The sequence below is a fragment of the Leptonotus elevatus genome, chromosome 15, assembly GCF_054856555.1.
Source record: "Leptonotus elevatus isolate MCC_2025b chromosome 15, RoL_Lele_1.0, whole genome shotgun sequence".
In the NCBI taxonomy this organism is placed as follows: Eukaryota; Metazoa; Chordata; class Actinopteri; order Syngnathiformes; family Syngnathidae; genus Leptonotus; species Leptonotus elevatus.
In genome coordinates this window covers 9235149-9259043 of record NC_141253.1, presented here as the reverse complement: position 1 = coordinate 9259043, position 23895 = coordinate 9235149, and the positions used below count along the sequence as shown (strand labels likewise).

The following is a 23895-nucleotide window of genomic DNA, read 5'->3' as shown; positions in this document are numbered from 1 at the left end:
AACACACACATACATAAAATATGAGACACATACTAGTAAAAGCTGGAGAAGGTTTAAAAAAGAAAAAGAAAAAGATGCACAAGTCTAGACACACGCAGGATTTGCTCCTGGCATCACATTTCACATTTTTTAACTCTTAAGCACTTAAATCTTCAACAACATCACTGCCATGTACATTCTTGCTCAAAGCGATAATGTATTGTGTCTTCGTAGATTTACATACAGTATTCCAAGCCAGATGCTTTACCGTCCAATCACATGGAAAATTCCAGAGGACTTCTGCAACTTTTTAAACTCTTTTTTTTCTTTTTCTTTTTTACAGAATTCAGCATGACATGTGTGGTGTCATGGGAACTTGCGTTGGACTGAGACTAGAAAATCAAAAGCTCATGTGGGCTTCAATATTTGGCTGGTTCAGTCGGTTGAAAAGTTTAAAACCTCCCCAAACACTTTAAACACACTAAAATACACACACACACACACATGTGCATACATGCGCAAATAGTTCATTAGGCCATTGAGATTAAATTCCAAATATAACATACTCTTTTATTAATAATTTCAAGAGATGCAATATGTCAATTTCAAGGAATATCCACAGATCTTGTGTGGCATCAGTGCTCTGTGACAACCCGAGCTGCTTCTGCATACAAAACAAAGTAATTGTAAGGATTTTTTGCTGAAAGGCGAAGCAACATGCCAGCAATTAATGCAACAGCACAACCGCGCTGATGTCAAAGAGTCCAAGTTACTTAACGTCTATCTTGAGGCTAATAAAAGCAACTGAGAAACTTTGTCAATCTTTGTTGTTGTGCACAGATTGGCCAATGAGAAATCTCATTCAGTTTTTGTATGTTAGGTAACGGGAATATGCGAAAACACATAATACACTTCTGGTAAATGTCAGAATCGAGGAATTTATCTTTCTTGTCTGTTATATCAGCTTGCCTTAGGGGCAGAGTTATGAAGTGATGTAGAACTGTGGTGGGAAACTTTTGTGTCATCCATCCGAGCTTGTTTACCTGCTAGTTGAGTAGACGCACCTGTGGCTAAAGCCAAATTCAGAGTTTTTACTTTCGCGACCTGAATTTCCCATCTCTGTTGTTTAGGAATGTTATGCCTCCGCAGAGATTTGACCTACTGAATGTCATCCTCTCTGTCCTGTTGTTAAAATCAGCCCCCCAAATTGAAGTAATCGCCTCATATCGACGGCTGGCTTGCACACACCTTTCCGCCGTCGACGAACGATGATTAGGATTCGGTGAATGTTGTTCGTTGTCCGCACCCACTCCATTGACGAAAACGATTCTTCGCGTGTCGTCGTTCGTCGTCTGCACCCCCCCACCTCAACATCTCCCCACGCTCCTTACCCCTGTCGCCGAAAAGGATTCGAAATATTTTCCCAGCCTAAATTTTGTTCCCAGTCTGTCCGTGACCACTAGGCTTAGCAAGTTTTCTGGGGGAAACCCTCTACTGCCATTTATGTAATCTAAGTAAATAGCACAAAAATTGAGAAAATTATGTCAAGGTTAACCCTATAAAGCCTGAACCAAGAAACATATGAGAGAAAATTCAGATTTGTTGTAAATAGAGTATTTATTGGTCCTTTTGAACAAACAATTATTTTATTTTTTTTGAAAATCAACTGCCTCATATGACTTTTGATTTGTGTAATATTTGATACATCCGGTCACAATGCTTAAAATGTGTATATTTATTCAAATGTATTATCTGTACAATGCATGTGTCAGAACATATACGTCAGGGTTTTATGGGAAAAAAATATTATAGGCTACTCATGAAATAGAGCGCTCAAAATGTCTTGTATTTAATAGGATGAGTTTGGCTATATAGGGTTAAAAAGCATTTTGAGTAACTCACCACACATTTTTGCCACAGGTACATATAAAATTATAAATAGTTATTATATATATTATTGTAAAACATAAAACTGAAATATTACCTGTATCGGTATAGTACGGTGGTGGCTTTTTGTTGTTGTAAAAATCTTCTTTTTTTTTTCTTTAGTGTTTTGGATTGACTTTTACATCAGCGACCTTGTAATGTCTTTCACAAGCAATTCAAATTCTGAATTGCAGCATTAGTTGTCGACAGTTGGCCACACACACATACTATGCGACAGTTCAGCAATGTTTGTTGTCAACAACACAGCTACATGAACTGTTCGGTACCAGTTTTGAAACCAAGTGCACAGCCACCTACATCTCAACATACTCAAAGATGCGCATACGTGCATGCGCGCGCATATACACGGTCTTACCTCACTTAAACGCTTGTGTCTAGTCTTTTGCCCTGCAGCGTGGCACTAACAGAGCTGTCTCGTTAGCTGGGATGTTTTCTATCAAACACTCTTCTGCCTGACAGAAAAGACTCTTCCATTCACAATCTATTTTCAGTAAATTTGCAATTCAATCTCAACAGTGATGCTCAGTGCTGTGGGGTGGGCTGGCTGGGACCCTTTTCTCCTGCTCTTCTATCCATGGCGAAGGACTCAAATCTGGGGGATTAAAGTAGCTCAGGGCCGGTACTGGAAATAGAATATATGCACCCTGAACATGTGACCCCACACAGAAAGGTATGCCAGCTGTGTGTACAGTATTATCATCTTGGAAAATCCCTTGACGATCCCATCTTACATATTGTATGCATCTGTTTTGTTTTCTTGCAGTGAAAGTGGAATGCTTAGTTTGAAACTTTTACAGATTTAGTGAGATAAACAAATTAGGGGCATTTATTCTCAAGGACTGTAAATGTAGGACATAGGACTCCCTGCAGTACAATGTGCAACATGAGTGGATGTAATACCCCAGATGAATAAGTTGCAGGATGTGTTACGTAATGTGATGAGGAGAACATTTGGCTGGTACATCCAGTACATTGGCTGTCTTTGTATACTTGTAGGTGTAACATTCATAGAATTGATTGATGTATGCAAAAATATAGTTATCTGTGCTACCAGCTGGATTGGCCATATTGCTAAACTATTCAGCCAAGATGTAGTATGGAATTGAGAATGGATACAAATTTGAAATCTAAAAATATATTTTTTGGTGTAAAAGCAATGTGACTACATTTACATGCAGTCAATAACCTTTTCAAAACCAAATTATTTGCAATATCATGGTTTTGAAAGGTCATGTAAATGCGCAAAAACTTGTAAGTGTGGCGGCCATCTTAGGTTGCCACTCTGTAAACAAGCCAACTTTAAATACATTGCCATTTTCAAGTTATTTTCTCTCTGTCTCTAAGTCTCTTCCTCTCTGTGATAATGCCACAGTGTGTATATGTACACAGTACACACATGTGTGTATTTAAATCCGTGCTTCTGGCGCACAACCTACCATAAATACACATAGAAGTAAACGAACATGGAGAAACTGAAATGGATTACAGCAGCACACTTTTGTAGCTGGGACGAGACTGACTACTTTATTAGTGGGGTGAGTGAAAAGAATATAATGTCTTCTTGACCATATAACGCTAAAAGCGGAAATTACGTCTATTTGAGTAAATGACGTTGTCCATGCGTCGCAGTTTAGATCTGGGTATGTATACGGGAGTAACTTTGCCCGCTCACGCATGTAAACAAGTTATCCTGAGTGTTTCAGAAACCGGAATTTTGACCTTAACCCGAATATTGGCTGCATGTAAAACGTAGTCAATTAAGGTTTGAAAATAGGATCGCCATGGCAATTCCTATAATAGCCAATAATCTTGGTTGAGTCGGTCCTATAAACAATTAGTATGCAACGGAAAACACGTTGCTGAAAAAAAATGAAAAGAGCCATCCCTGGAGTGAGCAGAGGAGAAAAGGAAAAAGAGTGGAGACAGTTGAGGCCTCTGCTTAAGAGGGGCTTAGTTTGATTCAGAGCACAGACTTTGCTCAGAAAGACACTTCAAAAGCAAACATCAAATCCGAGCGCACCACTCTTCGTACGTAACTCTCTTGTGGAACTCCGGTTGCTTTCCAGTTCAAGGGCACCTTTTTTAACTTACAAAAAGTTATCTCCACAGTATTAGTGTACTGCAATGATCTACAACGTTCTAGTAAAAAGAGGAAAGTTTTTCTTCGGATTTGTGAAAACTTCCACAAAAAGACGACGTGATCCTAATTCACACAGTCCTGCAAAAAGTCCTATCACTGTAATATTTAGTAATGACCAGTGGATGATTTGGTAAAGAAACATGCGTATATGAACTAACTCCTTATCCTTGGTCTTTTACAAAACTTTTATGCTTTTTGACAGCAGACTTGCGGTTATTTGCACTAGCACTGAAGTAATTGCAAACTTTTAGAACCAAAAATGAAGCAATAACCTTGTGCCTTTACATTCTTTTTAACTTGTGAGGTATACATGATTTGATTTAACTTGTGGTGGGCATATGACTTCATTCCCTTGATGGACTATGGGAAACAGGATTGGGGAATCTCTAAAACTGCTGAAATCCACTTTCTATGTCATGTTGCCATCAATGCCAAAACAAAGGAGGCATTCGACTTCAGTGACAAAACAGACTTTCAGCCCGTTTTCATTGGTGGGGACTGCATGAAGAGGGTCTCCAACTTTTAGTTCCTGGCCATGCACATTGATGATGCCCTGACCCAGAGCGATAACAACAGAGCCATTATCAAAAAGGCACAGCAGTTTGTAGATTCACAGAAAGAGCAAATTTGTGGGCAGTAGCTTAGTCTGTGAAGATTTGGACTTCAGGATCGGAGGGCATGTTCAAGCCCCAGTGTGGTCAAATACATGTAAAACTAGTTCTTGGAGAGCTTGCTGTCTACTGTCACAATGCCCTTGAGCAAGGCACCGCCCCCAGTGGTGCAGCCCGTGTGAGATTTATGTGTGTGGTGTGTGACACAAAGTATACATTGAGGTGTGAGTTAAGATTTCCCCTTGAGGGACTTAAATTAAAAGTCCTTTTACGACGCTCCATTGAGAGCATCCTACCATATTGTATCTGCATGGTTGTCCACCTGTACAGTGGCAGACTGGAAAGCACTCGGACGTGTTGTCGACTAAGAAACTATTTTTAGATGGGAGCTGTAATTGCACTGAACACTGCCAAATTGCCAAAATAATTTCAGATTCCTCACATTCTTTTTCATACTACACCTTTTTTTGTGTACCTACAATGACAATAAAGCCATTCGTATTGATCTTGAACTATTTTAAAGATTTTTCTCTCTTTACACTATGGACAGAAAGATGTTCCCAACTTTCGCAAGTAATTCTGTGCATTGTAAGGAAGAATGTTAAGAGAAAAACAGAGTAAGTGGAGAGGTTCTCAAATCTCCTGTTGACAAGAGTCAACACCTTACCAGCTGCCTTCACAGAGGTGTGGACAGAGATAAGGTCATGATATAACCTAACGATAACCCTGTGTCACCTTTCAACCCTCACAGAGACAATTTCCTTCGAAAAGCAATTTACCTTAACTTAGCAAAGTACTGCTGGCTTGACTAGGAACTTTCTTTTTATCCCTAATTAGTGTGTGTGCTTTTGTGTGCGTCTTATCGAGACACGAATCAGCAGAAACGGAGGATTGGGTTTCACACAGGAGGGTGTTAATGGGATTGCGCTTCTGTGGCCTTCAGGGCGAGATATTCACAATAAGACAACCTTTGGGATCAATTACACTGTTATATGTTTGAGGAACACCTGTTTGAACAATGCATGCTTCACAAACAAGTACATGTTGGTGAATGCATGTACAGCATATGTGACTCCCAGACACTATGTATGTGTGGTGATGGACTGCAGGGAACATCTGCAAATACCTCTGTCATATAACGGCAATAAAATACTGATTACGTTGTTCACAACCTGGATGCATAAAAAAGATTTCTGCTTTCTGATTTTTACACAATTAAAGGTCCTGTAAAATTAGTTCAGAGGTTTGTTTATAAATACATTATATATGTTTGAAGATACAGTATTTGCTGAAAAATATTTAGTGACAACTATGTAGTACCTTTAGGAATAATGACTACCGCCGCCGATGGTATGGAGGGGAAACACTTCTCTCATAAGCGCTGAAGGTGAGTAATAGTCGGGTCGGTGCGGTGTGTATTTACGCCATTTTTCTATGCGACGTCTGGGCCGACGCCACAGGGGGAAGGCGTAGGTCACATTTGGCCGACATTGGACTGGTGTATCTAAGCCTTAAGTGAGGAAATACAGTGTCAAACTTTTTCTTTTTACTTTTCAGTTTTCTTTATTTTTGGGATGTGTCTAAAATGGTGCCTAATGACCCACTGGGTTAGCACTTAGTTATAAATAACTTATTTGCATACTTCTACTAGCTAGCCATGTTTACACCCCCAAAATGTATCTTTACCTGATGCCAAAATTTACCAAAGAGTGAGGTGTTGATATTTAGAAACCCAACTGATATGTATTTTGTGTTAATCAGGCTACCGTATTATGCTGGATTTAAAAGCGTTGTGGATATATAACTAGCAGGAAGAATGTGCTCAAATGTCTGTCATGTAGTGTGAGCCGCAGGCTGAATAATGTGTGCTGCCAAGTTTATTAAACAGTTGACTTTTCCTTAAGTGTCTCTGTTATGTGGACCCACACACCGACATAACACCAAGTGATGCCACGGATGAGCCGGCTGCCCGTCCGTCGGCTGAAAGGAGCCTCGGTTAAGGTTTGAAGGTATAGAATGCTTTGTGACGACATGGCGAGGTATATTCCAGCCACCTGGGCCTTGAAACAGCTATATTTTCGTAGCTAGTAGTGTAGTGCTGATAAATAGGCTATATGTGAATAAATCACTTACAATAATGCTGCCCATTAAAAAAAACAAAAAAAAACACGCACCTTCTACACTCCCACTGGATAGTATTTAGCGGAAGTACACTAGACAGCTCAGTGGTTACTAAAATTTACCCCATTTACACCAAATGAACCATTAATCTTCCAGTTGCCTAAACATCTACTTAAACGTGTAAAATAACTTAAGAGAAAAGTAAATAGTTTTTCACACACCCCTGTTTATATTGGAGGCCATACACTATGGTGGCTCAAGGCTCAGTCGGCAGCGACATCATTGGTCGGACATTTTCGGACAGGGTGCTCTGTGCTGTTGTCGGTGGTAAAGTGGATGATTGACCCACTTGAATACACGTAACTCGCTAAATCTTGACCGTTTTGCAAATGATAGGTTTCTTACAAACATTATTAAAAAGAGCAAGTGACAACGCGGATAAACTACTCTGTGTACGTACAATGCAAAGATGGGCAGCAATGTGCGTACGTACGTGCTGTACGTACATTCATACTTGGTTGTCTTCCACATGTTATTACACTTGACCAAAATGTCAGTGATCAGCATGTATTATGGCCATGAATTATTTGAACGTATACTACCTGGAATGGTCCATTTTCTGCATTAGGAGTTCTATAACTTAAACCTAACGCTACTTAATGCAGCTAGATCAATTTCCTAACCAAGAGTATGAGCTCCAAGAACACGCACAAAAGTGGATGTTGATGACATTCCTAAGTTGGTATATAAAAACATCCCAAATACATTTTAAACGTTTCTCAGAAATGTTTACTTCAATAGTTGTTATTCCCCCAATCTACTTTTCAGGTCTTTCATGTATCAGGCTTCTGTTAATCAAAGCAACACCTCCTACAAAAGTTTCTGCATGGATGCCTTCCAAGTTGGAGTTGTTTTAAGCATTGAGTTTGCATTAACAGCAAACAGCTGCAGTAAACATCAGAAAATGGGAGCAGAGCAGAGGAAAAAAAACATTCCAATTCTATAAAATATGCAAGTATGCTCTAAATACAACTCCAAAATAGCTTTACTACATTTCTGGTAGTGGTACTTTGTTAAACTGCCATTAGTGGGGGTGGCGAGCGAGCTGCTTCTAATTGCCACCTGGAAACAACTTTGGCTGCGAAAACTCTTGTCCCCCATCCATTTGGGGGTTGATTGACATTAGAGAGTCTTAACTGTTCTCCAGGGAGCCAACACAGAGCCCCTTTGTGCGGCCAATAGAGCCCCGCAACTATGATGTCATGCAGAGTGACTGCAGCAAGGCCCATCAAAGACAGGGAATGGACCTTTATGACTCCCACACAGGAAGCGCACTCTCTCTCTCTCTCTCTGTCATTTGCTGTCTCTTAGCGTTCTCTCGTTCGCTGCCACTTAACTCTTTCTTTTGGACATGTTGTATTGCAGTTGCCAAGCGACCCTTGCGAAAACATGACATATTCAAAAGTGGTGCATGACATCACCGTCGCCGCTCATTTAAAACTCATTTGGCCCGAGCACCATTTCTTGTAAAACATTTACACCTAAAAATGAGTGTCTCTTCTGTGTTTGAATTGAGAAACACGTTTTAGATGTATTTTTAAGGCATACTGAAAGTCGCTGCATGGCCTCTTACCGGTTAGAGTGTTCAGAAACATTACAGAAGGTCAACGTATAAATCATATAGACCAAACTAAAACAAGTAAAATGTCGGAAACATTGATCCACATTTTAAGGTTGACCTTTTCTTAAAAAAAAAATAGCCACACAGTTAACAGTCATTATGAACTAGTTCCATGCTTAATAATGTCTTCCAGATGCTTTGACAGTTAGAGGGGACAGGGCGTACTGCCAGCAAGCTGAAGCCTAAAGATCTGACCACTTGCTTAATTGGCTATGTTCTGGCTTCTCCCTATGACAGGATATCCAGCAACATTGTGCATCTGCTAAAAGTTCCAAGAAAGAGATGCCTTATTATGTGTCAGAACAACACCGATACAGTATTTTCTGACCAGGTCTAAAACACCCTTGGCTAATAAACAGGAGCTGAAATGCAAAAAAAAAAAAAACAAACTACAGAGCCAAAGTACATTTGTGTTTCTGGCTGTTGGGACATAACTTAAGAGAAAAAAGCACCATTTTATTTGCATTGGTGTAAGAACTGGCTGATGATGAAGGACAGTCTTTCTCTCAACATGTGGTTTGGGCTTTGAGAGAACACAAGAACCTAGTCATAATGGGAGTTTAGTCATCCTTTCCCCTGCTTTCATCGTGGTGTCATTTCTGCCCATCATTGCAGGAAATGCTGTTTAAGGCTCATTAAAGTACACATTTACAGCTTTAGAACATGAGGATGTCTTTGTTTAACACAAATCTAGCAAGTAACACAAGAATATAGTGAAGATGCTTTTTGTAATGCCTTCACTTGTCTCGATCAGGGATGCTCAATACGTCGATCAGGTAGTATTAGTAGATTGCATGGCGTTAGTCAGCCTATCATCCAAATAAGCGTTAAAATTACGTGCTCAGTTTTGTCGACGGTCCAGAGATCAGATTTCATGAGAACTGGACGCGTCGTTGGTGTTTTCCGGCAGGTGCACGGATTCTGCCATAGTGGTTATGGAAGAATACAGACTCTTATCTGTAACTTTGTTCCAGTTAACTCGCAGAACAGTAGTCAGGCGAGTGTTTTGATCAAATAGCAGCGATCGCCTGATGCAATTCATTGTCCCATCTAACACCGCACGACCAGAGACGTGCCGTCATCTCAACCCTCAGAGTGACATTTTCACATCAAATTGACGTTCTCCACCCTCAAAATGCAACAGTGAACAGCCCCTGCAGTCTAAGCTATGCAAACATTCCCGGATTAAAGGCTCAAATCATCAAACATTAGACATCACACATTATGTCAGATAGAGGACTTTGCAGAATTTCAATGTGCAATACATGCTAATAAATGCATGAGTATTTGTGCAATAATAGGACCGGGACTGTAACGCATTAATTTCACATAATTATTTACAGAAAAATATAGCCCATTTAGAAAGAACACATTTAATCACACTTTTGTATTCCTGCACTCTTGGCGTCACAGAATATCTCTGTGCCCTAATTTCTGGCACACTGATGTACAAAATGAGAATATGAGATTGCAGGATACAAAATATATATTTTTAAATGGACAAAAATATTTAATACAGAGGAATTTCAAGCATATGCTCTCACCTCAATCCAAAACAAGTTGAGCGTGGCTCACCAGAGCTAACATTAGCATCATCAACAGTTCAAATATGAACAAGCAGTTTATGGGTCCAAGTCTGGTTTGGGTGTATTAGCCTAATGGAAAATCAACATTTTTCATTGAATTTTGTTGTTTAAGTTTACATTTATAGTCATTGCACATCAAGGTTTCAAGGCAGTCATAAGATGGAAGTGAACAATAATAATAATAAAACTGAAATATTAAACCTATATGTAATATGTAACCTGAGTATATCGCCTATAATGAATGACAAAGCCTCTAATTAATTAAATACTATTTCTATCAAAACAATAATAACAACATTCAACCAATCTACTTCATACTGTATATGTAGATGTTGTAAACTTGATCTTACCAATAAATGGTACTTCGAAAACAGTTATAAAGTGTAAAAAAAAATAATCTCTGTATGCCTTTCTAGCAATTAAAAACAATGTGCTCGCCTTTTGTCATCCACACTAGTTTTTGCTCAGAAGGGAGCGATAAGCCCTACTATTGTATGAATAGTCCATCCAAATAATTTCACGATGCACAATTATTAGCAACCACAAAAAGGGCAGCAAATGCATTTTAAAAGAAACTTTCAATTTTAGATATGGCTCAAGGCAGAAATTGGGCCACTGCAGACTTTGATGTCTTAATTGTGTGTGTGTGCCCTTGTATTTGTAAGTGTGTACGTGTATGTGTGTGTTTTGATTCCAAAGAATTTAGCTTGATGAACAAAAATGACAGAAAGGGGAAGATGATGCAAAATAGATGAAGGAAAAAAGGACTACCACAGAGAGAACTGAAGAAGATTGAAGGGATAGAGGCAATGTGTGGAGCGAGACAGCGACAAATGCGTCTCTTATATAGCATAAGAGTGACAGAGCTAAACTACTATTGAATCCAAGTTGAATAGGCCTTGATTAACTGTGGCATGGGGTCAAAGAAGAGCCTCAGTCTGATGGGGCCTACTTAAGAGAATTAAGTGTGTGTCACAGTCAGCGTGTGCGATTTGCACTTCTGAGACACGTCAATACAATTTGTATGGCACGATAAATTAAAAGGGCAGCTGCAGTTTTTTTCCCCCAGTGTGACACAATATGAAAAAAAACCTATTAAAATAATAAGGCACTGAAAAATAAAGTTTTATTTTTGTATTTTTTTTACTTTCAGCTTAAGTCACAGAGAGGGGCACAGAGAAACCATGTGAGGAAAAGCACCCAACAGAAACAGTGTAACGAATCATTGTTGCACTTGCAACTTCATTAAAAGGTTACATTGGTTAACAGTGGCACATGTACGCACGTGTCAGTGTCTGTTACTGGCCTTACCTGGGGGCTGACACTGGGGCCGTAGCCCATGCCGGGCGAGGTCATGGAGTGGGGGCCCATGGGCGAGCTGATGACAGAGAAGGGTGAGGCCAGGCCGTTCATGGGCGAGCTCAACGTGCTGATGGGAGAGTGGAGAGACCCGGAGGGCCCCATGGTCGTTGGACTTAGCAAAGATGGATGCATTCCTCGATGGGAGATGTGGGAGCCCATTGGACCTGATGAGTCTGTTCAGAAGGAAATTATACATTTTTGAGTGTTTTGTATTGCTTTGATATATCTATCCATCCATCCATCCATCCATCCATCCATCCATCTCCTCTCCCACTTTCTGTCTGGAGAGTATCTTAGCGAGTTTGGGTGATAGGTGGTGTCACCCTCAATTGGTTGCCAAAAAGCAAAAAGAGGGTGAAAAAATACCTGGGAACTTTTTCTCTAACAGCTGCGCAACTTATCGAAGTTAGATATGTGGTTGACGAGTGAAAGAGTGGTCTCTGGAGGGTTGAAAAAAAAAAAAGACCTTGCACCCAAGTTGAAGGTTACAAGATTGAAGAGAGAGTGATGTGTTCATGAGTATTAAAGATATTCTCTCACTCTCTCTTGCTCTCCCTCATAGGAAAGTCCTACGCTTAACCTTGAATGAGAATCTATCAAGCATCATCCCATCAGCTGTCAACACACAAGATACGGAACAGGCAAGAGCAAAGAATTTGGTGGCAGGGTCGTATGTGCACTGATAATGACACCTTCCCACCTGTGTAATCTTTCAGCACTGCCTTTCACTCAGTTATACCCCCCCCCCCCCCACTCCAGGATCATGAATTTTAGTTAAGGTTTTTCATTTTTTTTCATTTTTTTAACACTTGTATAACAATGAGTAGAACCCAACAATTAAGAAAATGTCAAATGGAAAAGAGGGTGACTCTTTGCATCAATGTGTTGTGCGTTTCTCAGCGCAGCAAGCTCGCTGCCAACTCAACTCAGCCAAACATTTTCCTGCACATCCTGCTTGCTTCATGAGCACTTCCTGTGAGCACATACACACACACACACAGACCTCATCCTTTGGAAAACAAACACACATCCTTCTTAATAAAAGCCAAACAACAGCTCTGCATCAGGCTGTATTAGTTCGGTGTTTAATCCTTTGACTGATACTCCTCGAGCTTCTATCCCTCCAATTACATTTTTTCCCTAAAATGCGCCCACACACATAATTCCTTCAAAAATAAACAAATAAACAAATAGATCTCTATGAGCCAGCAATTCCCACAACCCCTTTCCAATTGGGTTTTAATTCAGGCAGATAAAAAGAGCTGTGGTATTAGAGTTGCCAATCTGCCATTGTAGGTCTCAGCAGGGGGTGCTAGGGGGGCTTTGGGGATGGACTCAGCTGACAGATTCCCAGCCAGTTCCACTTCTAGGGGGATAACAGACTGGAAGGTAGATCTTGTTCTGTCCCATTCATTCTCTAGTATTCCTTCCAATCCATTTCTCTTGGATGAAAGCAGAACATTCATACAAGAAGATGACAACATCCTCTCTGATGGTGATCAAGTGATGTTAGCAAAGCGCTGCAACAAAATATCTCCCAGTAAAACAAATGCATGTCTGTGTTTGCTTGTTAATTCTTGCCTGCCAGAGTGAGATTAGAGCAGGAGGGAAAAGTATTCTCTTCATTTCCTGCCTTCACACCACAGGATGGAAGGTCAAAGGAAAGTATCCTAAAATTACATTTTGAAAGTTGTTGCAGCATCCAAGACAACATTGCAAGTCATTCAGCTTCTATGCATGCCAACATACACAAACACAGACTTATTTAAATGGGGCACAATACTGCATCGCTATTGTTCAACCGACGTAAATGTACCACTGACAGATAGAAATAAACAAATTAGTACCCATCTTCTACTGCAGCAGCCAACAGCAGATTTTCCTGTTTACCGCCTCCATTCTCCATACAAGCATCTCTTATTCCTAAACAATACTTCCTCTTTCCATCGCTCTTATCCTCTGTTGTTTAGTGTGAATGTGAAGAGGAAATTTGCCAATTTGTGCTCTGCTGTTGCAGTATTGGATGCTTTGTATGAATGGATGATTGAGAGCTATGCGAGGATAAAAGCAGCCTACAAAATTACAGCATGTGTTATTAGATGAACACTCGCAACACGGTTCTGTTTTGTGTGACAGGTGAGCTTTTATAGTGGATGCCAGTAATGACCATCGTCTCCAAATAGGCCCTCCTAATTTGTTCACCAACTGAGGTGATGTTTTTGCAGTGTTTTTTGTTTGTTTTGTTTTAGTAGAAAAGTGAAAAGAGGCTAACATAAAGCATTGAAAGGAAGTTTAGCGTGGATGATTAGTTTGTCACCTGGTGTTATTCTGTCTTAAATATTAGTTCTTATCCTTTTTTTTTTCCAGACCGATACCAGTACGAGTACTGAATTCTAGTAGTTACTGAGACTAATACCAGGTAGTGATACCACTAGTACTTTTGATACATAAAATTTCTAATGAAATATAATTTTAAAGAAAGACATTTGTATCCCAATATATAGTATTTTTGCTTAAAATTGCATGAAATTAATGGCATTTAAAAAAAAATATTTTATTCTTTCTAGTTCCTGATCGTACTGGTAGTGGTAAGTAACTGCAAGTACCTTCAAATAATACCTGGTACTTGGTATCGTACTTGCCCATCCCTAATTTCTGTATTAATAAATACAGTTTTTATTTGCCTATCGTTACTCCATTAAATTGAAAGAATTCTCAACTAAATGATGAATCTGCCTATCCCTATTTAAAAAAAGACGATGGTTTAAGTCACATAAACATGATTTATTCATAAGAAACAAGGGGAAATACAAAACTGCTAAATGTATTTTACACCTAAGGCCCATCTACAAGATAATTAGCACAAAAAAATGGCTGACCAAGCTGACCTGGCAACAGTGGTTATATTTCGAATATAATGTATCTTACTTTTACTGTCTTGGAGTGTTTGCAACTCATGTCAGGCTCGCATTTTGTTTTGTCTCTGCTTTTCTTTCTTTTTTAAATACAAGCACACACAGTGGTTGGTGGAGATGGACAGAGGCACATTTTGCTGTTCTATTTAATTTCACTCTTTGTTGTTAAACTAGTAGTTTAGTAGAATGCATTTTACCTTTCTATCTACTCGATATATAATAGAAATACTTAAAATGTAATGTAATGTTGTTTAATTTACCTTCAAACTCATGAACAAACACCTTTTTTAATAATGGCTATAATGTAAACCAATTAAATTTTTGATTCAGTTCTGCTGGCATTGGGGCAATGCTGGTGAGATGCAACACATATGGATAAACAAAAATAAAATTCATGGGTTGACTGCAGAGTAAATAACAGCCATGAGTCACTTATGCCTACAATTGTGTATATGAGCAAACTGTGGTTCCTCTGAGAGGAGACTGGTCAAAAACAGTTTGTTTGTTTTTTCTCTCGATTCTAGGTGCCAAGTATATTTTCCCATTTTTCACAGGGACTTTTAGGAGAGGCAGGTGAGTCAGTTTTGAAATGCACAGTGCTCCACAGCAGAGTCGGGATGAGACGCTTGTCATTAGCCTTTCTCCAGAAGTCTTCAGAATAAGTAGAAAGGAGAGGGGAGAGAAATTCAACAAAAATCCCAAGCGAGTGAGACAGTTGCGTAAAACTCAGAGCCCAAAATAACACAGAAGTCAGTATAACAACTTCATTTTTTTGAGTCTTTACGCTGATATCTATATCAGTATGACAATAGAGAGCTCATATTTCATTCAGTGTTCCATGGAGCTCTGTGGTTTATTGTTCAGTCAACGTCACGCTACCTTATCTCTCAATAAACAGAGCAGACCTGTATAGTTCAATTCAGTAAACCCTGATATGGATTGGATTTTGACACAAATGTGAAAATATGATAGCTGTGGCTGGTACTTTGCTTACATAGCATCATACCAGCTGTACTGTTCGGTATGGTATCGATTAATAGAGACAAAACAGGTTCTTTGATTTAGGGTCAAGATAATATAATTGACCGGCTGACGACAAGTAAACAGTTGATGTTGAATATGGGATGTGCAGTTGCCAAGAGTGTACATATTTGGTATTTGCAAGAGTACAATTATAATAATTCTATCTCAGCTGCAGCATTGTAAAAGACCATTGTTTTTGAATCATCAAAGTTCATTAAAAATAGATTAATGAATTTCAAGCGTGGTATAGTCTAATTGAATAAATAAATAAATAAATCAATCAACGGACCCTTGAAAATGAAATTAACCGCATGCGCAATACATACAGTACATATCATACGTAATCATATGTAAAAATCATGCGTAATACAAAAATAATGGCAAAAAGTCCATAAAATCAAACATCTTGTAAGCTGTGATCACTGACATATTTGTAATTATTTATAATAAGAACTTATTCCAAAATTGAAATACAGGTATATGTTAAGGAAACAAAGATGCACTGGTGGATGATTCATTTCAAACCAATTGCGTAAATGGGGAAAAAGAGACGGTAAATACTATTAATGTCTGTCCAATTAGAAGGAAAAAAATTGGCCCTCACATTCCAACATTCACGGTACATTGAGAAGCTTGTGCAAGGTTCTTGTCAGGACACGTTGTGATCACACAGACTCGCTAAAACTACAGCTGAAGTTTGACAGCTCAAATCAAAAGTATTCAATCCCTCGTTCGGCTGCTTTTAACGCCCCTATCTGCTGACATCCATGATCCAACTTGCAGACTAAAATGTAAGAGCAAAAGAAACAAGTTTTAATGTAGACAAAATGGCAGAAAAAAAAAAAACAGGCCACCCATAATTTTACAGTAGGTGGGCCACAATCATTTGATACCCAGTGTTGATATAACCCCATTCTGCCCTCATTAAAGACTTAAATCTTTCCCTTGCGCTCCTTATTAGTGTTTTCTGTCTCTCGGCTGACTTTATTTTCCTCTAATTTTCATACATTGCCCAAATATGATGCGGATGAAAGCACAGCCTCTTCAGACATGCCCATGCCCTCTGCGCCTTTTGAGTGTCTGAAGAGGCTGTGTGGCTGGCTAATGGCTGGATGCCAACTACAGCCACAGATTACTGGAGCTATTGCAAACACTTCTACGACTGCCAACACTCCAGTCTGCTGATATGGCCTAATTGTTCTCTTCGGCTCTGAAGTGTTATACCGTCTCTGGCTAGGAACTCAAGAGCAAGAGCGCTGCGAGGAGAGCTGTACAAGACAAGTTTGAACAAATGCTGCTGAGAATAGCAGTCTGAAAATACCTACACAAACCCACATGATAAAAGTATTACAATGAAAACTGTGGAATTGGCCCACCTTGATTCCCCAAAAATAGTGAAAGAATTTATTTGATATCTAAAATATTTTCCAATTAATTCAGACTATGGAACCCAACAACTATGAACATGACATTAGGTTACTAGACTGCTGTCCACGTTTGAATGAATTTGAAGTGATTATGCAACAACATTAACATTAAACATTAATTCTGTAGCTATTTAAAGAAAAGGTTCAGAACAGAAGATGAGGTTAAACTGGAGAAAGTGATGTGGACCCTCAGCCCGAAATGGCCTTCGAGCAGCAGATTCGTCTATACTGGATCACCTACTGTGTCTAATTTGTACTCCAGGTATGTGTCATTGAAAAGAACTAGCACATCTATTATACTTTATCTGGGTTTAAGAAGAAAAGCCAATGGAGAAACAAGCCCTGAAGAAAGTAGAATCATAGACACTAATGAGAAAAAGATGCAATACACAAATGAAAAACAGCCAGCTCACTCAATGAACCACACTGGCTGTCCTTTGGTCAGCATCTTATAACAGGACCATCACATTGACAATAGTATTTTCATCAAGGAGAAGACACAGAGGTATAATTGTCTCCGTGGCCTGTGGAGCAGGCATCAGGGGATTACATTTACAACAGATGTCCTTCTGCTCTTTTTGAGGACTTTTCATTTCATGACACCATGATTGTATGCAGCTACCAACAGCACAAACTTTAATTTACATATAAATGATTGAGTTAGTCCAAAAAATATTTGTATGTGGAATTCCTGTCTAACCTAAATATATAGTATAGTCATGAATGGCACATTTGTATGAATCCAAGTCACAGTATTAGTGCAAGGCTGTCAGGAAGCTATGATTCATCAAGCTTCCTCCTCGAGATGAAAATCACCACCCAGGCCCCTTATCTATCTCTCTCATTGCCAAAACACACTAGAAAGCTTTCGGTCAAATATATACATAGCTCGAACATAGGGAGATAACATGGCTGCAACAGCATAAATGTGAGCAAATCTGATCTTAATTTCACCAATTTTGTTAGCTTTGCTATCAGATGTTTTGAGTTGATAAAATTAAATGGAGGATAATGAACTGCCTCAGCGAAAGCATCAAGTTGCAGCTCGATTACACTTCTGTACAAGTATGAAAGGAAACAAATGCAAACGGGAAATGACAGACAATACATATACAGCACACAGCTAAAACAACAGTAACAGTCAAAAGTTTTTACACACCTTCGTTGACTTGTACTGTATTTTACATGGTGTGAATATTAATTTGGGTTGATTGATTTTGCCATAAATAAAGTAACTGGTCTGTTGCAGGTGGTGTGTTTCCACACAGACATTCCATGGATTTTCTTGTAATTTGGAGTTTACATTTTCAGCATTATTAAGTTGTCAAGACACCTGATTTATGGTAAAAGTCTTTGCTTCAACCTGCAATTACAGTAAAGTGTGTGTTTGAGTGGTATCTGAAACATTGATATATGGGCTATACACCATGAATATACACACTCACAAAGTTGAGAAGTTTGTCAATAAGTGCCTAAATACACACTTTCACATACCAACACACATTTTCAGATAGTATAGTGTTGACTTTTCATAGAAAAATAGAAGAAGGAGAGGAAGAAGAATATAAAGTAGTAGTAGTGGTAGAAGTAGTGGCCGTGGTAGTAGTAGCAGTAATAGCAGCAGCAATAAGTAGTAGTAGTGCCGGTGGGCACCTTCATTAGCATGCTAAAAAAGGTGGCGGTAATGCACCAAAAGATTTTACCAAATGTAAGTAGAAGAAGAAGAAGACAGTTGAACAACGCTCGGAGTTTCCAAACGGTCGGGGTGAAGCAGTGTCACTCAGAATGTATTTCAGTTGTGCTCACGATTAGGGAATGGGGAATTTGAGTGCAAGTTTGAGTTCTACTTTTCTTGGTCTCGGCTTTTGTAAAATACATTTCTCAACAAAAGGCAACTTACGCTCCGGAGGGACTTAAAGTCCGAAAAATACGGTATTTGATTGTATTCAGAGTTACCCCGAGGCTCATGTACCGGTAATTAAGAAAATAGTCAAGTCTTTATTTATATCTGCTTGCTTTCTAATAGTCTTTAGCAATGTACAGCCGTTTGTGTATTGAAGAGAGGAAAGAACAATCATTGTTGTTCTGCGAGGCATTCAGCACAAAACAAGATGCTGTGCTTGTGCATCTGTGCATGTGAGAACACCAGGATAAGGTCAGATGTTTCTGACCATTGTGCCCCATATCAAACCCATACCTGGGAATTGAAGAGCTAAATATCAGCTAAATATTGCATTAATATTCAATTAATGGCTATTTTATAAGCCTCTTAGTCCTCCAACTACGCACAGTCTTTTACTTTGTTTTACTTTCCAATTTTCCTTTGTGCTCCAAAATTCACTTTTCTCCATCCTTCTTAGAAAAAAAAGTGATGCGAAAAATGGGCAAAACAAACAATGGATGCTTGAATCAATAGAAAAGGCTGTATGTAAGCTGTATTTCGAGAAAATTTAGATCAAACCATGTAGCATGAGGAAGAAAAAGCAGCCTCAGAAACATTTTGAAACCCTTGGGGGATTAGCGGAGTGGAGGTTAATGGTGAGATCCGGTGGCAATGGGAATGATGTGTCTATGCGCTGCAAGAAGAGGCCTCATGGACCAGCGATACCTACATGCTAGAGTACAGTATGTTGAGCGCGTTGAGTGTACTTTGGATCAGTGTATTGACCCACAGCAAGCAAACACGGCTCCTTTGATTCCACTGTCCAGTACAGACTAAATATATGAACTATTGGCCCATCATAAAAAAATAAGTTACATAGTCAGTTTGACAGTATACCTTGTTCAACTAACGATGTGTTTCGGGTTACACTGAGTACTGAATGCATGGAATCTCCTTGTGTTCAATAACAGATAAGTCAAGATAAGATAAGTTCTTTGATTGTGGTTAAGATCTTAAACTCTACAAAAAAAACATGTAATTAACATAAAATAGATTTATTTAATCCAATAAATAAGATGGGAATGTTGCTTCACTACTTTAATTAACCATTTCAATTCATAACCTAGGATATAATTTATACCTGTATAATGCAAATGACAGAGGTGGGCATTCGTCAGTCTGTCACTGACAGACAGCCGTTTGCTGACGAATGACAAGAGTCTAAAAAAAGCAATAACAACAAAAACCCACAATAGACGGTAGTGGATTTTTGTCCGTCAGTGTAATCATCGCTAACAGGATCAAGTACCGAAATACCTCACAATCCAGGCGCCCGTTTTGTTGACGATTGACATACTGACGAACAGTCCGTCAATACGACCAAATGACCACCTTTGTCTGTCGGTCCTAAAGTGGTGATGATGGAGTGATGGCGGAAGCGTAGTTAAAATAAAATGACGTACTGACTATTTCAATTTGGTTTGGCTAATAGAAAAAAAAGAGACAGACTAACAAAGATGCAAGAGTGCCTTGGGTGTTGACAAATATCGGACTAGCAACATTTTGTAAAATGCTCATTTCTGGCAAACGTTCTTCCAGATGAATGGGAAAACATTTTCAGAAAATATGTTGCAAAATATTGTTGTAAGATTTCTGAAACAAAGAAAAGCCGGTCCATATTTTCTTCCAATTTTCTGTTCTTATAGATGTCATGGCCAGGTGTCCCAATGTGTTTGTTTGTTTAGTTTTTTTCCAGGGATGAGATCAAACAGGGACATGGGTCCCTGGTCCATGAATAGAATTACTAAGCAGTACCTCAGGGGGCTTGAGGCATGTTTTGAAAATAAATTAATACATACAATAAATGAGCCAGGCATGAAGGTGGTCAACAAAGAATTGTAAGCATGAGAAGGCCCCTGCGTGGACTTGCCGTCCATGAAGATAAGTGCAGGAGTCAGAGCCGACTGCATTGTATGTCTCTTTCATCTCTCCCTGGTGCTCATGCTCCCACATTTCATTTTCTCATTCTCTCGTTCTCATCTGTTCCTACTTCTCTCTCCATTTATTTCCACATCCTTCCAGTTGCATTCAGTGCTCATCAGAGAAACTCCCAGGAGGTCGGACTAATCCCAGTTCGAAGCATGAGTCTTTCATGTTCTAGTGAGAGGACTGGCAACTCTGCATTAGCTACCTGGCCTTGCAACGTCTATGTCCCCCCATTCTTGTTTTTGTTTGGGTTCTTTTTCATTACAAAACAATCAGTTCTGCGGGGGACGAGACTAACGCAGCTTGCTTACGATTAGCACTGGCACAATAAAAATACCACATATTTTGTTGCATCTCAAGGTTTTTTCATAGCCCACCTATGCCTCCTCTGCCTAGAAAAGTTTTCACTTATTATAGTGTTGGTGAACTATGACACCAGAGTTGACAATGAGTAACATGCCTTTACCCACAATTACCTCTACAACTAAGCATTTGAAGTGTTGGCGTGGATTGGGAGTTTCACTCTAAATGTGAGCAAAATGGACGTCGTACATTGTCCCAGAATACACTGCAACCTTAAAAATTCCATGATATTACCATACTAAGAGCATGCTACAGGGTTTCCCCCAGAAAACTTGCTAATCCAGGTGGTTAGGGACCCTTAGCCCGGCAGGGGTGGCCCATCAGGCTTATAAAACACTGGGGGAAACCCTGATGCACATGTTTACATGATGTGTTTACAGTCAAACTCCTAAAAAAGTACTTTAATGCAATGTCTATTATGTTTATATTTGTTGCCTGGACAACTCATACTATTCTTATAACGCATAACAAGATACATCAAGTGTCCATAATATGGAAGAAAAGGATTTACATTTGCAATCTAGTTTACAATTATTCAAACATGAAAAAGCAAAAGGGAAAAAAACTATTAATTTTTCCAGCACATGAATGTTGAACAAAGATCCCTCAGTGCTGTCAAAGGGTGAAGAACATTTTTCCGATGATACAACTTGCATTTGCTTTGACAGTTGTGCTGGGAAAGTCATTTTCTGGAAGGTCCATTTAGCAACGATAAAATCCATATTTTTATTTTTTTAGCTTTGCCTCCCATGGGCTGGATGTCAGTGAATTATGTGTTGCGATTGGCTATACGACAGCAACCAAATAAAGAGGGTGTTATGACTGGCATGGACAGCCATGCTTGAAAGACACAAGTGTTGTTCATTGGTTTGCACTAGTTTATCCATTGCTTTGGAAGGAAGACTCATGAGTGGTGAGTGTGAGCTACTGATGCTCGATGCATGCCTGGCTCAAAGAGAAAAAAAGCATAAGGAAGGGAGGGAGGTTGAGGGGCATGGCGAAGAACACACCACCTCAACAGCCGACCTGACAGGGTCAATCTTAACAGCAGTCAACAGAAGATGGCCAGTCTGCTGACTTCCCTTCTGTTGCATTTGCACTGGCGCCTGTCCAACAAATACATGTTGTCCGGTAAGCCTTTCAAAAGGAACATCTACTTGGATTTTTCCACTACGGTCTTTTTTTTAATTGCAAAGCCAAATGGAAGAAAGCTAAAATACAAGTCTAATTGTCATTGTGATGAACAGGTAAATAGTGACAATGGCTCATGCAAATTGTGCACAATGCATTTCAATTAAGAGCGTGGACTAACCTAGAAAAGAAAAAATCTTATTTATGGCTACAAATTAAAGAATGGTTCTCTTTACTTTTGGTTCCCTTTTTTATTACTTCTTGAAGATACTGTACCTAACTCGCCTACCCTTGCGACCCAAAGACAGAGGTCCAGAGTTCGGTGAGTCTGTCTCAGTGGTTCGGAGGAGGTCAAGACACACACACTCGACTCATACTATTTGTGATGACACACCCCGAGGATGATCACGATCCATTGTTTGGCCTATCTGTGCTGCAAGGAATTTAGTGCAATATGAATTCACATGTATAACGGGACATATGGTGTTCCACAGGGTTCAACTCTGGGGCCTCTGCTGTTTTCATATTCAATTTATATTTCGTATTCAATCATATTTTATTTTTCAATAGAGAAGGGTTCGGTGAATGCACATGCAGTAGGGAACTGGTGGGGTTGAGTACCTCCAACAAGATTAAGAACCACTACCCCAAGAGGCCCTTCTGCCTTGACGAAAATGCCCCCTTAGGGTAAAAAGGACATTGGCGTCTCACTCTATTTCTTCTTTGAATCCTTCCTTGTGTGTTTAACGGGTCTTGGTTGTGTGAGAGGGAAACATCCAAACACCATGATAAGCCCCGTTACACACTAATGAAAGGTCAGTGACCACAAAACTGCAGCTTCGCATTGCCACACAAGGAGAAATATTTTATTTGGAGCTCAGATTAATGAAATGGGCTGAAACTCAGATGGCTGGCCGTCTGTCTCTTCTCAGCTGAGTAAAACTCTTTACGCTAGGGAGTGTCAGTTCAGGCCTATGAAGAGCAGGACTCCCACGGTCACACATTGCCTCTGGAGATAAGTCACGGATCTTTTACAAACACACATTGATATCCCACCCACAAAAACATGATTAACACGCCAATTAGACCAGGAAGCCACAGGCCCAAAGGCCTGCTTTTTTTGTGGCATAAATAGAACACATACATGTATATACATGCAAAAACATCCTGCAAATGTGTGCAGGAAAGCTCACCACGCATAGGCACGAATACATAAACATACATAGCATGGAATGATCAAATGAGTCTACAATCATGTACCCACCTTTATCCCCCCCCCCCAACACACACACATATATATATATATATATATAAATAAATATATATATTTATATATATGGAAGAAAGATACAGATAGATACAGATGTACAGACGCTAATGTGTCATCACACTGACCTACAAAAGGAACTACTGGACAGGCATTGCAGCATTTTCAGTGTACACTGCACAGTGTAAAATAAAGAAAAATATTATACACACTGTCAGCTTGTTCTCTCTGGACAACGTCTTTAAGGGTCTTTGTCACTGTATATAATGTATGTGGTGTATGAATGAAGCAGTAGTAATGCAATTCCACTGTCACAGCAGTAATGCAGTAAATCAATACTTCTTTGGGAAAGTATTAGGTATGTTCCATACCACTTTTTTCAGACCAAAACCAGTACGAATACTCAACTATGTAGTATTTTTGTTCAGTGTTTGAATGGAAGAGATAATAATGTAAAAAAATAAACAAATAAAT

General features: G+C 39.3%; 1 protein-coding gene across 2 annotated transcripts in view; it reads right to left on the bottom strand.

Moving 5' to 3' along the window:
• rxraa (retinoid X receptor, alpha a) overlaps window positions 1–23895 on the bottom strand; it is a 95032-nt gene that overhangs the window by 31341 nt on the left and 39796 nt on the right. For both annotated transcript variants that reach the window (XM_086096539.1, XM_086096540.1), the window contains exon 3: window positions 11377–11600. In XM_086096539.1, coding sequence (XP_085952665.1) covers window positions 11377–11600 — 224 coding nt within the window. The remainder of the gene's footprint in view (window positions 1–11376; window positions 11601–23895) is intronic.